Source organism: Micromys minutus (genome assembly GCF_963924665.1).
Source record: "Micromys minutus genome assembly, chromosome: 14".
In the NCBI taxonomy this organism is placed as follows: domain Eukaryota; kingdom Metazoa; phylum Chordata; class Mammalia; order Rodentia; family Muridae; genus Micromys; species Micromys minutus.
Window position 1 is genome coordinate 5,306,735 of NC_137983.1, and position 18,009 is coordinate 5,324,743.

An 18,009-nucleotide genomic window follows, 5' to 3' on the forward strand; every position below is an offset into this window, starting at 1 on the left:
AAAGTAAAAAAAAAAAAAAAAAAAGACCAATAAAGTCCCATGGCATGGAATCACATGGATTTATTTATACTATTAAGAAAAAAACAAGATTTTTTTTTTTTTTTTTTTTTTTTTTTTTTTTTTTTTTTTGGTGAAGGTTTGCTTGACTAAGGATTATCTATCTGATCAATACAAGTTTGATTGGATACACATATAGAGATGGAGGTATCTCCAGGACTTCTTCGTGGGAAAGCTTAACTACTAGGCACATTGTCAAACGGATGGAAGAGGTTTATGTTTAGATTTAAATTGTGCAGTACTCATAGGACACGGCAGATACGAATGCAAGTTAGAGCCCGATAATGGTTTCAAAGTAAAAGTGTCACTCAACTGGTCACATGTGAGACTGGAAACAGGAACAATTCAGGGATGACAGCTTCTTTAAAGCGCTCTATGTCCTCCTTGGGGACACGCACACTCATCCTGTCTTCACTGCCCCACAATTCACACTGGCCATAGGGGGTTTCCTGTATTAGATCATCATGATGAAAACCATGGGTGAAATAGTTCAATTCTTTGCCAAGAGTATGTCTTCACCGGGTATCACTCATGCCAGGAACTATTTTGGATTTGAGAATGTAATTTGGACTTGGGTACTTGATGTGTTTTCCAAGAATACTAGCGAAGTTTCTAGAAAAGATCTGCATTAATATGACCAACTGCAGTTTGTTCTATTGCCTTGGTTTTTATGAAGTGCCCCTTCAAGGCACATTTATAAAGATGGATTTCTGAGACATTAACTTCACAAATCAGGCTTTCAAAGATTATTGCTCTCCAAAGATTTTTATGACAAACTATATGGTATAAACTTTAGCAATGCTCATCAACGGCATACTTATATAACTTTAGAAAGACCATTTATTGAAGACCATCTTCTGTGTATAGGGTAAAGAGATTACACTCTCTTTTCATCTTATGAGAGATTTACAATAAGCGAAAAATTTGTATTTCTGTGAAGATATGGGCTAAATTTGAGGATGATTTCTTTTATTTATTTTTTTTTTCTATATTGACACTGTCTGTGGAGCCCAGGCTGGCTTCAAACTTGATATATAGAAAAGGTTATTTTGGATGTCTGATCCTCCTGCCTCTGCATCCTAAGTTGTGTTAATACAGCCCTAGGCTATCACACTTGGTTTGCATGATGCTGGGAAATAAACTGAAGGCTTGGTGTGTGCTAGAGAAGACCTGCCCACTGAGCTACCTCTCCAGCTCCTCTTTTCCTAGTCCGCAATCAGTTGCCAACTTTATTATTCCGAATTTGATAGATAAAAGTCGCAACTTTGCCTGAAAGAGATAACTCTGCTTATTTCCTCTGAAATTTTGTAACAGAATTATGTAGTACCTTTGGTTAATATACTCTAATGTTCTATGGTCAATAGTTTCTTCCTGCCATATAAACAGAAAGATGAACTTTGCATATCAAATCTAAGTAAATATTAATTTTATCACTTAGAAAATGCAACAATTCCATGGTCTAGCGCAGCCTTAAAATTCCATGGCACTAAGGTGGGGTTGCAGTGGAATATGACAGTCACCTAAATATTCCCAAAACGCTTCTAGGCCCTGGCACAGGTCACTTTCCCAAACTGATGAATCAGATGAGTCTTGACAGATGTTTCTATGTGAAACTAAAGTGCAGATGAAGGATATTGATGGGTGATTCTGCCCATGACGTTGAACTTTCAATGAAATCTAATACAGAATCAGTTCATATTGTAGGATTGATTATGGGTCAAGTCTTCCCTTCTGGTACCCACTGAGTACATTGGTCTGAACAATTATGCCAAACAATACAAGGTGCCAAGCCGCTCTATTTAATAGTGTTGTATCTAGAAAAATACAGGGAGAAGTGCCTTCAGCAAAAGCAAAACTTGAAGTTAAAGAAATTAATGTTGAGATGGGCAGGGTGGTGCAAGCCTTCAACCCCAGCACTTGGAAGGTAGAGGAAGGGAGATCTCTGAGTTCAAGGCCAGCCTAATCTACAGAGTGAGTTCTAGGACAGTCAGGATAACACAGAGAAACCTTGTCTTGGAGGAAGGAAGTATTAGGATTCTTTTAAGTCCATATATTAGTAATTAAATAGGCAGTTTGACTAAACTCTTTATTACAGTCAAATAGGCCGTATCATTTTATTTCTCTTTTGAAGAACATTAACTAGTGGAAGCAACAATTAATTTCTTTACAACATGTATACATGTGTACCAAAGCAAGCAATTAAAAATCTCTGTGAAGGTGGTATCTGTTCTAGTTTCATCTCTGTGGCTGTGGTAAACACCATGACCAAAGGTGATGGAGGGGAGGAAAGTTAAACTTCTCAGGATATCTATCATTGAGGGAAGGAAGTGAAGACACTCAAGCTGAAGCTTGAAGCAGAAACCATGGAGGGACACTGATTTACAGCTAACCCAAAGGCTTTATTCCTCACTAGCTTTTATATATAGTCCAGGACCAGCAGCTAAGGGAACTTGTCTACACAAGTCTGGGCCCTCCCGTATCGGTTGACAAGTGGATGCCCACAGACATGACCACAGGCCAATCAAATCTGATCTTTCCACTGAAACTCCATTTTCAGAGACTCTAAACTCTGTCAAGCAGAACATTAAAACTAACTGGGATAGCGCCTGTTTTAGTTATGTCTCTCGTAGCTCAAGAAAGTAACTTACTGGAGGAAAAGTTTGTTTTGGGTCTTGTCTACAGCTTAGACAATCACAGCCTTTCAGATCAGAGAGGACAGAGTAATGACAGTAGCTCGGGCTTTGGTGTCCATGAGAAAGCAGAAAAAGAGGAACAGCAATGCTCAGATGGCAGCATCCTTACACACTTCTTATTCAAACCGGAATCCCAGCCAGTGGAGTGGTGCCTCCCATACTCAGGATGGGCTTTCCTAACTCAGTGAATTTTCTCTGGAAATGCACTCAAGGGTATAACTTATTAATGATGTTTCTTGATCCAATCAAGCTAACATTGAGAACTACTGGCCATGATAACGTTAAAATCAATTTTGTAGTTTGCTTCAAATTTTTAAAATGATACACTACAAGGGATGATCTATGGGAATGTAAGACAGCCATACTGTCTTCAGAAAAAGAATAAAATACATGCTTAGAGTGCATTAGGGTTTCTTATGATGGAGGACTTGCGTTGTTTGCCAGTGACTGTTTGCAAAGATCTACAAGTATTGTATGATGTCTCTGAGACAGTGATTCCCTCTCCCAGTTACCTCTTCAAGATTACAGCACTGAATAATACCTGGAAGGTTCCCCCAATAGAGTACATGTATTGATTCTCTTTTCCTCAGTATGTATAAACCTGAATGATAGATACCACTGACTTTGAAAATGTTTACAATGTCTCCTAAATGAAATGTCTCACAGTTTTTTTTTTTCTACCCACTGCGTGACCTACTTTAAGAGGCTGAAATACCAGCAAGAATGGTGAGTAAGAATTCAGTGTGGCAGCATACTTTAGGAAGAGCATGTGATTCAACCATGCGAACTTTTGATTCTGGGCTAAATGCTTTGAATACTTCTACAAACATTTTTCTAAAAGAGAATTCAAAACAAACCAACATAGAAAAGAAACCCAAATAAACAAATATTTTCTTTCATTCCACACGAATATTGTAAAGCTATATTTAGAATTCAAACTGGAATTGAAATACCAACCATTGGAAATTTAGATAGCAGATAAAAAGTTTACTTAGGAAGAGCCAGTTTTAGAGGCTACTAATTATGAGCATGAATTTTGTAATATGATACATATGTTACATGAGTTACATGATAAAATGTATCTCCTGAAGGATCTTCACACACCATACACATATACCTTGCCACAAACTTTTAAAATAATATAATAAAACAAGGGATGATCTGTTGATATATAAGACACAATTCATAAAAAAGAATAAAATATAATTATAAATTCCTAGCTGCAGAAAGGTCAATATATACCAGGAAGGTAAAAAAATGTTTATCAACATCAAGACCTTTTTGTATTTTTTTTTTTTTTTTTTTTTTGTCTTCGAAAACACAGGAGAGACAGTATTGATGCTCGTGAGTTTCTGAAGATACATAAAGGCATGCATTTCTACACATGTCTATGATGTATGATTCTTGATGGGATGAAGTCATAGTTATTTGGTGCTGAAAGGGGATTTCAGGTCTGCAAGTTGAAGACATTTTCCTGTGCAGAGTAAAAAGACATTAAAAGATCATGTTGCATGTCTAAAGGCACACCATTAACTTGGTACAGAAAGGTGCTGCAGAGATGTACAGTCTGGTCTCCATGTGGGTCTTCTAACAGATGGAGCAGGAGGTGTCTCCCATTCTGTTGCCTCCTTTTGGAACTCTTTCCCTTAGCTCGGCTGCCCATGTCTGGCCTCAGCGGGAGAGGATGCAGCTAGGCTTGCTTTGATGTGATGTGCCACAGTTGGTACCTATGGGGGCATTCCTTTCTCAGAGGAGAAGGGGAAAGGGGAGGGGGCTGAGACTGAGATGGGTGTAAAGTGACTTAACAAATTAAGAAAATTGTGGCCACAATTCAGGTATTCTAAGCATCTTTCTGTAAACAATACAGTATTGGTTAGATAACTATATAACTATATATATATGAATCACATATATGTATATGCAGTTTTAAAATTAACTTGTAAAGATAAATTGTGCAGTCTTTCTGGAAAGAATCACAGACACATATTTAATGCCTTTAAATGTTGCTTAAGAACTGCATTTACTAGGAGTCAATGAAATATTTGTGGTGAGCATCTTTAGGAGCTCAGGATCACCACTGGGTTGTTGGACAAAAGTGACTAGATACACTACCACAGCCTGATATTTTTAAAGCATCTCCCATAAAAACAACTGCATTATTTCACAGGAGTTTGCTAGTGAGTGCCTCATTTTAAACCCTAAATGCTAAGTTACAGGATACTGATTACTATTCCACAGATGTCTCCACAGCCAAAAGCACTGTAAAAAGGTTCACAGCATACAGGAATTCGTCGTAGCCACATCCTTTAGGTATTTAGGACTTAAATGTACCACAATTTACTATAGAAATGCTTAACAATATGATAAAATTTTAGAGGACGCACAATGCACTTAGTAAAATAACAACATTTTTTCCCAGCTTGCTTACTCTATAACTCCTGATCCTAATGTATCAGAACCATGCATCAGGAGAGTATGTCGAAGTCTTTCAGTGACCAACCTCCACAAATGGAAGCTATTATTAAACTGGAATGGTAACCTCACAGAAGCCGCAGACATGTTCCTCAGCAAAAATGTTACCCTAGGCACGTGGTTTGATAACTTGTCTTACTAGTCCCAAATGATCCATAACGCTCTTCTCTCTTCAGATAAGCTTTCTTTTATAGCTGATAATGAATCTCGGAAACTGAGAATTAGCCAGTCTCATTTTGTAACGTGCATAAAAATCCAACTTAATTTCCCAGGTGCCCATTTTATAAAAATTCCGACAGCCGAAGTGGACATTGCTGTTTCTTTCCCCAGAGGCGCTGCTTCCTCTACCGGAATGGTACTCAGTAAAACAAAAAATTTACTCTATCATGTATTACAAAAGCAATGATGATTGCACTTCAGTCCCTTTGGGGCCTGGAGATAAACATTCGCATTTATATTTGCCTTTTTATATAGCTCTTGACTGACATTTTGAACTCTTCATACTCTTCCAAAGAATCCTTAATAATCTGGCTCTTCCACATATCCCTAAAATTGTACAATAGATTTTTAAAAAAAAAATGATCTCGACTATTGATGTTTTTGAGAGTGTGTGTGCATGTTTGTGCACTCACATGTGTATTGTTTAAGGTGTATGCACGTGCATGCTTACCTGTACATATATGTGGAGACACCAGAGGTTGAATTCAGGAATCTTCCGCTGCCTGTCTCCACCTTAGTGCTTGAGACAGGATCTCTTTCTCTCATGGGATGTGGAGCCCACTGTTTCAGCTTTGCCTACCGGCCAGTGAGCCCCCCAACCCTGTGTTTTCTGGGTGCACGGGTGAGCTCAGCTTTGACATGGCTGCTGAGGATCCAACCTCAGGTTGTCAGGCTTGTGCTGCAAATGCTTTCCCACTGACCTTTTCTTCTAGGGCTTTGTGTTTATGGACATCCTGAAAATGAAAGCAGGCAAGTTCCCAATCGTCCCTGTGACAAATGAAGCCTTCTCTTCAATTCGCTAATAGCAAATGTGTGGAAAAGGAAAAACAGGTATTTTTCACATGGGATAGACAAGAGCAGGCAGCACAGTCTGATAATTTTTGGAAGACATGCATCAAGGGTGTCTTTAAGAAGCTGTTTGAAGAATCACTGTGCATTGGGAGGGTGTATGTCACACTGCAAAGGATGGGAGAATAGTTGTCCACCTGGCAACGTGTAGTATGTGAACTGCACAGCAGCCAGCATTAGGAAGGCATAGGACCAAGCCCTTGTTTGCTAAGCCTTTGTTTGCTAAAGTCAGTCTCCTCTCTTCCCTCACTGCAGGATCCCAGGGCCCTGCTCTGGTACCTGCTGTGTCCTGCTATTGGGACAGTATAGTGTTTCTGAAATTAAGCCCAGAAGAATCAGATCATATTTTCTTGAAGCCTTTTTTTGAAGTTCTTGGATCACTTGGGCTGAAGGAACGGCATGCACACAGTTCCCTCAAGTACTGGCTGTTAAATCAGCAGAAACGGGCAAATATCTTCTGGCCTCTGAGACACAGCTAGCAAGTGCTGCCCCAGGGGTTAGATTAGCATGGCGCATTATTCCCAAGGGACACAAGTCAGCTTGAGTTGATACTGTGCCTTTGGTCCCACAGTTCAGCCTCTAGCAGGCAATGCTGTGGACTGTAATCATGATGGTGCAGGAAATACACCGTTGGTATGGCAGGCCAGCTAGGACTGGCCAAATACTATGACAATCTTGCACAAATAAAGATACAGATCTGTCAACCTTAAAAACGAAAATCAAGCTTTGGTGGGACAGGGCAGGGTTTTATTTGTTTCGCTTTTTCATTTCTTCAGGTTGTTATTATGTTTTTAAAAGATGACAGACAACCCTCCCCCCATCCCCCCCCCCACACACAGTCACACAATCGTTTGTGTTTGTGTTATGGAGAAGGGTTGATTTCATTTTACCCTCACTTCCCTGCTCCCTCAGCTCCACGTCCCTTGCCCACACCCACACTACTAGCCCTTAAAGGAGGAGTTGATCATATTGTCTGTTTTGCTCGCTACATCACAGTGTTCCCCTGCGGGTTTAGGTCAACTTTATGTCAGAAAGGAAAGAAGATGTTCTGTTCGAGAGTTTGTGTTATTTCCCCCTCTCACAAAGGAAACATGGGCCTTGAAGGTTTCCCCACAAAAGCTATCGGGGAAAACACCTACTCGCACACAAGTCACTATGGGACTGAGGATAGGACGGACAAACATCCGTGGGACCCCTAACTTAACTCCTGGAACTAGAGCACAGGGTAGCGCGGATACATCCTGAAGCCCAAGAACCAGCTGCCTGGGGCCTCCAAGCACACACTCGGGCACCGGGGTGTACTTCAATTGGACCATGGGGGCCCGGAACAGGCGATCTTGAGCCGGGTGTCCAGGGTCCCAGAACTGTCACGTGTTCCCGAGGCGCTTCTAAAACCCTAGCGGCTCCGGGCCCCTCCTTCCCACCACCGCCTCCAGGTCCTGCTCCTGCCGCCACTGCTTCCATCTGGAGCTGAAGCGACCGCAATCAGCCGCGTACCCCGGAGTCCAGGCACCCGCAGCGGCGGGGGCATCCCGAGGTACCCACTCCAGGCCTCGCCTTTCCCTACGCGAAGCTCATGTCCCTATCCTGGGTTCTGGAGCATCTTTTGGTTTCCAAGAGGGTGGACTGTAGACCGGGAGGCAGCCTGGTTGGGAAAGGGGATGGAGGTGGAGAAACCGCAGTTGTCAGGCGGCGGGAAGGGAGAGCGGGGAAACCGTTGCAGCTAAATCCTTTCTTGCCCGGCAGTTCCTCCGGTGCCAAACTCACGGTGTAGCAGGCTCTTGCCAGACCCTATTGGATTCTTCCGGGAGGGTCCCGAAAATGGGAAGGAGGAAGGGACGAAGCGCAGTCCCGTTTTTGGCTTAGGGGGGATCCGGGATACAGCTCGGTGGGCATCTGAGGTAGGGGCACCATAGCCCACGCCCGTATCAGCCCTAGCCAAGCTTTAGCGATGCCCTGGATGCAGCGATTCAGCTGCCTTCTTGTCCCACAGCTGGCCACACACCGGGAGACAGCTGTGCACTTGGGTTGGCAAGGTGGCTTGTAAGTCAACTAGGAGCAGAAAACAGCCATCCACACACCTGAGTTCCAAGGGGGAAAAAGGAATTCTTATCTGTAAGTTTACAGACCTGTAGTTTCGTTATTTAAAGTACATGTTGTTAGATGGAAGCCAAATGAGGAAGAAAAAGAAAAAAGGTTTGCCATAGTCTGTGACAACAGCTCAAGACTGAAATGCCTTTCAAATTCCAGATGTCTCAAGGAGAGAAACACTGTGCTGTGAAGAATCTAGAATAAGGAGAAGGGTGGTGGGCACTTGCATGCTTGTTAGATGAAGAGGACTGTGTTGATTTACCCAGAGCCTTCTTTTGCAGAATTTTACCTTGCAGAACAACACAATCCGTGGACTCATGGAATCGTGCCGTTGCATAAAGCCACAGCAAATAGGCAATTGATGTTTTATCTCTAGAGGACAACTACATATATTTGATTCTTCCGTGTGATTGGCATTTTTCACAAGTAGAATAATTCATATTTTTATTAAGCAGCGAATTATCCTAAGAGTGAAACCTTATTTAAGTGCATAGATCAGTCTCTCCCTAACCTTTGGCTAACTGTGGTTTCTCCCCCTAGTACTTTAAAGAACTTACTCATCTCGGTTTTTAAAACCCTTAAACTTTACTCACACTACACTTGTCTTGGTATTACACACAGACCAATTTATAAAAAAATTATAAGAAATCCTCACAGCGATATTACTTTTGTAAAGTTGCCAGTTTAATGTCCACCCCCTACCACTACACACACACACACACACACACACACACACACACACACACACACACACATACTGTGTTACTTGGGGAACTGAACTTCAGCTTTCCAGGTGGAACTTGTGAAGGTGACAAAGTGAGAAAAGTTGCCATGTTAGAAAGCCAACAGTGTATAGAACTGGGTAGAAATGAAGTCATGTGGCTTGCAACATTCTTACTTCTGTAACAATAAACATTTCTTTATGTACTTGTTAAAGGCCCCATTTTCACATCTTCTAAAGTAATCTAGGGTGAATTAAAAATCTCTTACGGCGTTGCTTTCATCATCTATAAAGTATTTAAGCTGCATAAAAGTGTGTTGTGAGGAGTTGGTTACGGCACTGTTGGAAAGCAGAAGATCATAGGTTGAGGTTTCTGTGACTCATTTATTTGTTTGTTTCAAAAAAAGGAAAAAATAAAGGGGCAGATGTAAGCAGGCGATCTTTTGATTTGTTATTTATCTATTTATTTTGATTTCAAGTAGCTCCTCTATTTTACATTTTCGAATGGAAAACAGATGACTTAAATCTTATTGGGCAAAACTGCTTAGTGGTAAAACTGTCCTCTAACTGTAGGGAGGCAGTTTTAAAGAAACCAATTAATGTGTCCTCCCACACACGTTGAAGTATCTATAATTTTGTTGTAAGAAGTCTTCAAGGGAGCTAAGATCTGCAGAAGGTTCCTTGTGTCCAGAGTACCTTAGCTGTCATGTGTGTGCGTGTGCGTGAGTGATGGCCAGATGAAGTGGCCATCTTCACACTCACAACAGCATCCGGAGCATATTAGGTGTCTAGTAAACACTTGCTTAATGGCCAAGAGTAACTCACCTCACCCAGATGTTTATTAAAGCGGCCTCCATTTTAAGTTATCTATGGCTTCTACTTTCTTAAAACACAGAAGTAATTCATAGAAGAAATGCTAACATCCATTTTTGTCACTATCCCATGAATTCTTTAGAAATTATTTCTTTGATCTGCCAAGAAATGAGTAGCTTCTTGTTATTTAATAAATTCAACATTAATTCTCATACATCCAAAATAGACATGTACTATTAAACACTTTGTAGCCTGGTATACATCTTCAGCTAACTAAAAATGTTTTTGGAAACGTTAGTTTTCTGTTGGTTATGTGTCTTTGTCAACGGAGATACTACATTTAAGTAGTTGACATGCTAAGCTATCATTATTACACACACACACACACACACACACACACACACACATACATACACATAGATATACACATACTTAGTCATACTGTATCCTGAGAATTCCTAGAGCCATTCATTTGTTATTATAAATCTGGGAACATTAAGCTACCATTCTAAAATGATTAGTAGCAAATAGACATAGCACCTAATATGTCTGACATGCCTTATTAAGCTTCTATCATAATAATGAATACCTTTCTCTATCTCTATCTCTAATCTAATCTAATCAAATCATCTAATATAAACTAATCAAGAGATGGGACTTCTTGTTTTGGGGATGATATGACTTTTGACCCTAGACTATATACATGAATAGTCATATGTGTGTGTTTGTACTGCTGTGCTGAATCCTGAACCCAATCCCTCTCACATGCTAGAGAAGCAAGCACTGTACCAATGAACTATAGCTTCAGCCCTTCAAAACCATGTTTTTATTTTATTGCAGAAAAGCCCTCTGCATTTCTTTATTCTCTAAAAAAATTGACAGCAATTTTATTCTGAATGTTGCATAGCAAGAAAGCACAAGTCCATTGTAGATGTCTATGTCCAATTTGTTGCTTATACTCACTTTGGTCACAGGAAAAAAAAAAAAAAAAACCAATTAGTGACTACTGACCTACCACACAAGTTTAAGGGAAAAGGGTTGATTCAAAAGAAGTGAGTGCACAGTCAAGCAGAGCATGATTACGAACGGGCTGTGCACATCCCAAGTATAAATAGGATCATAAACAAGGCACACAGAGCCCAGCCCTCATCAGAACTCAGGAAATGGGCTCAAGCAGGAGTCGAGGCTGTTTTTATTTCATTTCATAGAAGCACACTGACTTTCCTTGATGCTGAAGGGGATTGTGTAGGCCTGTGATGACTGGGATGATTCAGGGACCATGGGAGTCACTTTCATACCAGCCAGCCTCTTCTCTTGAGCTAGAAACAATGAAAATTGCTAGGGTCTAGGGAGAGATGAATGAGGTCTGAAGCTTTTGACTTAATTTATCTTTGAAGGGTGTGTTAGCTTCAGGACATTGTCTCAGAAGTTTGGAGTCAGTGATGGAAGTTTGTAGGGAAAAAAGGTCCATCTTTGCTCATATAGTAATAACTATGAATATTACTGGGCTACAAAGTCAGTCTTAGTTTAAAATGCTTATCTGGGAAAAAAACATTTCTAGTTTGGAAACATTTTGTATCAGAACCCTCATAAATTGAATACTGTTTACTAGTATTTTAGTAGTATTCAATTATGGTTGCAGGAATAAGTAAGTAAATATATGTTGATATATAATAAAAGTCTTTCTTCATTATGTGTATGAGTATATTGGTCATCTGTTTATCATCTATCCATCTATCCTCTATCAATTTTCTATTATCAATCAATCATCTATCAATGTATTATTTGTCTACCACCTATCTATTTTTATCATTATCTATCATCAATCATCTATCCAATATCTATCAATATATTATAATCTATATATCAATCATTTATTTGTCTATTAATCTGTCACCTACCACTATTTATTTATCTAGAGTTTTATAACAATATATACTTACAAGAGTTAATTAATTATTGCTGTGTTGAGTTTTCAGTAGGAAATTTTGTTTTGAAAACTAGAAGTCAGGTCCTTAAGCCTTTAATGAATGAATTTTGTATATACCTAGGTTTTGGTGCTGTATACACAGGAACTTAAATTTGAACACTGCATGACTACATCACATTTTGATTAGATTTCCTCATAAATATGTGATATTCAGTGATGCAGCTACTGTCCCATGTGCAGTGGTAAGTGATGGGGAAGAGTAAGGGGCACCTTGCCCTTCCCATTGCTTAGAAGCAAATCCAGTAAACTGGAGGCACGAAGAGTTATAGGAACCAGACTGCAACACCAGGATCAGATGGCTGTAATGTCTCTGTCATACGAGTTATGAAGAGATCATGTCCAACTTAGTCGGCAGGGGACACTTTAGCATGGGTGACTTTGCAAACATTTTTTATTATTATATAGCTATTATTTATAACTATAAATAATTTTCATTATATTTTCATACATATGCATAGTCAATTTTGATTGTGTTACCCCAATACCTTTTTCCTCCTCTCTTCTTTTTCTCAGTTACCCTCATTCTAGTTTTTCTGCAATGCGTGTATGTGCCTCTGTGTGTGCATGTGTGGGTGTGTGTCCCAGCAAGTTTTCAAAGGCATTAAAGAAGATATGTTTACAGGAGAAAAGGCATTATTTACCAATGACTACACCTGAAGAAAATGTCTCTTCATCTTCTATCTACCATCAACTGCCTATAAATCCTGACATAGTGTTGGTGTTCTACAGAGCTCTTGGTTCTTCAGTGGGATGTGGGTGGCCCCTTCCTCCTGCAGATAATTGTAATTGCTAAGAGTTCAAGAGAGCAACAACAATGCCATGCTCTGATGTCAGCACTCCACACCACTTCCAACTGACTATGTCCTTTCTGTCCCTCCTTTACAATGTTCCCTGGGATTCAGAGTAAGAAAAAAAAAAAAAAACAAGGATGCATGTCTCTGAGTCTTAGGTTTGATTTTGATAAGAAAGAAAAGAATTTTAAAAGGTAAGATTATAGGCTAACATCATACTTTGGGCATTTTGACTAGAGAATAATGACTTTAGGCTATTATAAATTATATACCTTGAAGTCATTCTGTGCATTTTCCATTTCCATTCCTCATGTTATTTCTGAAATTAAATTGAAAAGCAGAGTCGTGGCTTGGTCAGAACTAACGGTGCGTGAAACTGGTCATCCACTTAAGTCTTCTCTTACTACTATTGCTGAATTTGTGAAAACTTAGAACCAAGCTGGTCCTTTAGGATTCCAGAGGTTTGTAAGGGCATGGGGCGAGCTCTAGACTTTAGTTTTCTTCTGAGTATGTTACAGTTGTGTGCAGTTGTTCTTCAAGCTGCTAATGGATATCCTTCTCTTCCAAGCAGGACTCTAGTATGGAGTTTAAACTCGAAGAGCATTTTAACAAGACATTTGTCACAGAGAACAATACGGCTGCTGCTCGGAACGCTGCCTTCCCTGCCTGGGAGGACTACAGAGGAAGTGTAGATGATTTACAATACTTTCTGATTGGGCTCTATACATTTGTAAGTCTTCTGGGCTTTATGGGAAATCTACTTATTTTAATGGCTGTTATGAAAAAGCGCAATCAGAAGACCACAGTGAACTTTCTCATAGGCAACCTGGCTTTCTCCGACATCTTGGTTGTCCTGTTTTGCTCCCCTTTCACCCTGACCTCTGTCTTGTTGGATCAGTGGATGTTTGGCAAAGCCATGTGCCATATCATGCCGTTCCTCCAGTGTGTGTCAGTTCTGGTTTCCACTCTGATTTTAATCTCGATTGCCATTGTCAGGTATCATATGATAAAGCACCCGATATCTAACAATTTAACAGCAAACCATGGCTACTTCCTGATAGCTACTGTCTGGACACTGGGCTTTGCCATCTGCTCTCCCCTCCCAGTGTTTCATAGTCTTGTGGAACTTAAGGAAACCTTTGGCTCAGCATTGCTGAGCAGCAAATATTTGTGCATTGAGTCATGGCCCTCTGATTCATACAGAATTGCTTTCACAATCTCTTTACTGTTAGTTCAGTATATCCTGCCTCTAGTATGTTTAACAGTAAGTCATACTAGCGTCTGCCGGAGCATAAGCTGTGGATTATCCCAGAAAGAAAACAGACTGGAAGAAAATGAGATGATCAACTTAACTCTACATCCATCCAAGAAGAGCAGGAACCAGGCAAAACCCCCCAGCACTCAAAAGTGGAGCTACTCATTCATCAGAAAGCACAGAAGACGGTACAGCAAGAAGACAGCATGTGTGTTACCTGCCCCAGCAGGACCTTCCCAGGAGAATCACCTAACAGTTCCAGAAAATCCAGGCTCGGTCCGTAGCCAGCTATCACCATCCAGTAAGGTCATTCCAGGGGTCCCAATCTGCTTTGAAGTGAAACCTGAAGAAAGCTCAGATGCTCATGAGATGAGAGTCAAGCGTTCCATCACTAGAATAAAAAAGAGATCTCGAAGTGTTTTCTACAGACTGACCATATTGATACTAGTGTTCGCCGTTAGCTGGATGCCACTCCACGTCTTTCATGTGGTGACTGACTTCAACGACAACCTGATTTCCAATAGGCATTTCAAGCTGGTGTACTGCATCTGTCACTTGTTAGGCATGATGTCCTGCTGTTTAAATCCGATCCTATATGGATTCCTTAATAATGGTATCAAAGCAGACTTGAGAGCCCTAATACACTGCCTACACATGTCATGATTCTCCCCGTGCACCAAGGAGAGAAGAAATGTGGTGACTGCCCACAATACATCTGTGCTAATTGACATGTAATTTATATAGAAGCATTCTAGATCTAAATGCCAGTACATGAGATCATTTTAATGTTGTAACACGGTTAATTCAGTGATGCAGAGTCAATGTCAATCTAAGGAAATTTCATGTTTTGAAGTAGTTACTTTAATTTCCCTTTCATGTCATTGGCAATAAGTTGAGTGCTGTGTTTTGGCTTAGTGTAAAAGTTATAGATATCCAAATTGTTACTTTGTACAAAAATGTGTCAAGCGAAAAGTTGTCCTAAAGAACATTAAACTACAGGTTTAAGGAACTTCTATTATCTAGGTGTCTCCATTTCAATTTTACAGGCTTCTTAACATTTTTTTGTAAAAGTACAAAAATATTCAAGAGTTAGAGCTTTATTAGAGATGCATCCATAAAACAGGATTATAAATTTATAGGAGAAAGATCCTCTCCTATTACTGAAGAATGGTAAAATTGTCAGTTCAACCCAGCTGTCCTACTACAAATATTTAACTAATCAAATACAAAAAAGTTTCAGATTTTGTTTATATTTATATTTCATTAAACATTGTCAAATAAAAGCTGTTTTCATATGCATCCTTGATGTTCTAAAATATGAAGTCTAAATGGTGTCTATATTTCCAATTATTAAATAACTTATAAGGCTGATTTTAAGAATCCATAGCTGGTATGGATAGCTAGTTGTTTGTTAGTATAAAATGGAAGTACATAACTGACTTCAAGTTGTATCTATGTTGTGTGCGTATTAGGTGTCATGTTGTCTCACTAAAGTGAAAGCAAATGCATCTATTTGATATTTCTCTTCATTTGAGCATGTCTGTTCTTTCAGTTATTTGTTCGCTTGGTTTTATTTGCAGAACTGGAGATGGAACTGAAGAATTTGTGCCAGCAAATGCTCTGTCCCATCTCCAGCTCTTATCCAGGGCTAAGTTCTACTATAAAAACAATTGATGACTGGAATATAAAAGCCAGATGCACAAAATAGTATTGATGTCTTCAGTACTGTAATTGATTTAAGCATTTTCCTTTATTGGTTCCTGCTAACCATGAGGAAAAACAAGAAAACAAACAACCCACCTACCTGAAAGACTCTTTTAAGTTTGCAAGCAACAGGCAGTTCCTATGTCTACTCAGTTAAAATCCCAAATCTTTACAAGGGCTTTCTCTCTGCTGTTGTTCATTCCTTGGAGAGGTGGATGCACAGAAGAGATTGCTGTGCTTTCCTCTGGCATGGAAAATGGTACTTGGTCCTAAGGTGGTCTCTGATGGGCTTCAGCTGAGGCCACACCATCCTCTTTTTGGCTGTATAATGTATAGTCCCTTAGTGAAGTCAGAACCTTAAAGCCAACCAGAGTAGAATATTAGTATTGAGTCTCATCCACACTTAACAATATTGTTGTAAGAGTCAGAGACATCACCTTTGGTCAAGTCTTTGAACTGTTGGATACTTTACAGTCATCCCTGAGATTCATGAGAACTAATGACATTCTCATGTGGGTCTTAAAGGACACATACTATCAGCATGTCTGCTACATCGCTTTTCAGTATCTGACTCATGTCTGTTCATGAGCATTCTTCTCTCCTCTCTTTGTACATTTTCATATATGACCATAGCCATATGCTCATTGGCTTTTAGTTTCCCTGAAATCTATCTGGATTTATATGAATGTTCCTCTACCTGAAGGTACATGAGTCTCTGCAACCCCTGTGTTTATTTCACTATGGAAAAGGGGAGAAATCTAGCTTTTGCTTGGCTTTCCTTTCCCCCCTGGTTTTTGATACTAAAGGCTTCTGTTTAATTATTTTTCCTAGTACGATGTCTCTCCTTGTACCTTCCTATTTTTCTGCCATGCTGTAACTTATAGCACAGTTATGGTTAGGGCCACCAGGCTTACCTTTGGAAGCTAGGCTTTTATTGGGAAAAACATCTTGCAGTGTTTGGATCATACTAATGTCTCACTGTGAACAAAGAAGAATCTTGGCAAGACAACGAACTCATTTAAAGCAGTAAGCATTCTCACTTTCTTCAGGGCAACCAAGTTCAAGGTTTGCTGTTAGGTGAAATAAAAAGCAACACCAGTAAAGGAAAAAAATAAATACACAGACATGTATCTGTTCCCTTCCATAATTCAACAGCAACAAATCTACAATGCACTTCAGAATTTACAGTTGTTGATTGATGAGTATAGTTAAGTTAAATAAACTACTATGAGGCTGGTAAACTATTTACCTTTCCTAACTAGGGTAAAATGTTCATTATAATTGGAAGTTAAGAAATATCAATAGGTTGTTGGCTAGAAGCCAGGGAAGCTGGAACTTGTGGTTTTGAAAAGTAATTCTGAGTAATAATTTCTTCTGTGAAACCCTGTTAGTGAGTTCAACAGTCTTCCTTTAGTTGTTTCTTCATTGTTCAATGGGTGATAACATTATTTTATTTTGATTCTCTCTTGAGATCGGGCATGATTACTTGTTCAATAGCATCTACCTAAGACCATGGCTGGAAGGAATAGACAAGGATGAAATTATAAGCAGTCAACCTCATTACATTTTACACAATTTTTTAAAAAAAATATTTAATCTAGGGAGTGGGTTCAATTGAGTTTTGTGGTTATTTAGATTTCCCATGCTGTCTCTGACACAGTACAGTGGGTCACAACAGGCTTCATGGATGAGAATAAAAGCTGAGGATGGTGCAAAGATCACATAAAATGACCAAATCACGAAGAAGTCCATGTTAAGGTTATTTTAGTAAATATATGCCTACTGAATACCTGCTGCTGTGGTTGCAGTGCATTCTCTCCAACTCATGAGGAAATTTAATAACCACTGTATTAAAATGAGGTACATTAAGAGGTGTTATATGTTAGACATATTTTATTATTTCTGGGTTAGTTGTAAAAGAATGAGGTATTTCTATGTCCAACCTTGCTTTCGAATAAATGACTTTTTAATTTATTAATAAGCTCTGGAACTATACCAGGGCAGATACTCAGCTATTCTAACCCAACTACACTGGCCTGACCTACTTCCCAATACCTGACATCTTGGTCTTGCCCTAGCCTCCTTCTTCCTCTGTGCCCTCATGGTGACTCTCCAGGTCCTATCCGAGACCCTCTGCCTTTCTCAGGGCAGGAAGCTCCACCTTTTCCTCTCCTCCCCAGCTACAGGCGGGTCAGCCCTTTATTGGCCAATCAGAAGATGATGGAGAATGATGTTTTACAAAATATGAGATCAGGAAATGACAATGCCAAAATTTGCACTGCATCTAGATTTCTGGGGTACAGAGATCAGCATTCGAATACACAGGGCCCAACGTCCCCTCCCGACAGTTGGTT

At 39.7% G+C, this 18,009-nt stretch overlaps 1 protein-coding gene across 1 annotated transcript; it reads left to right on the forward strand.

The window, feature by feature from the left end:
- Positions 1-13,276: 13,276 nt before the first annotated feature.
- NPY5R (neuropeptide Y receptor Y5) lies at positions 13,277-14,614 on the forward strand (the record flags this gene model as incomplete). The annotated part of the gene is made up of 1 exon (XM_080929129.1): positions 13,277-14,614. One exon carries the CDS (start codon positions 13,277-13,279, stop codon positions 14,612-14,614), a length of 1,338 nt encoding a protein of 445 aa, XP_080785255.1.
- Positions 14,615-18,009: the final 3,395 nt, after the last annotated feature.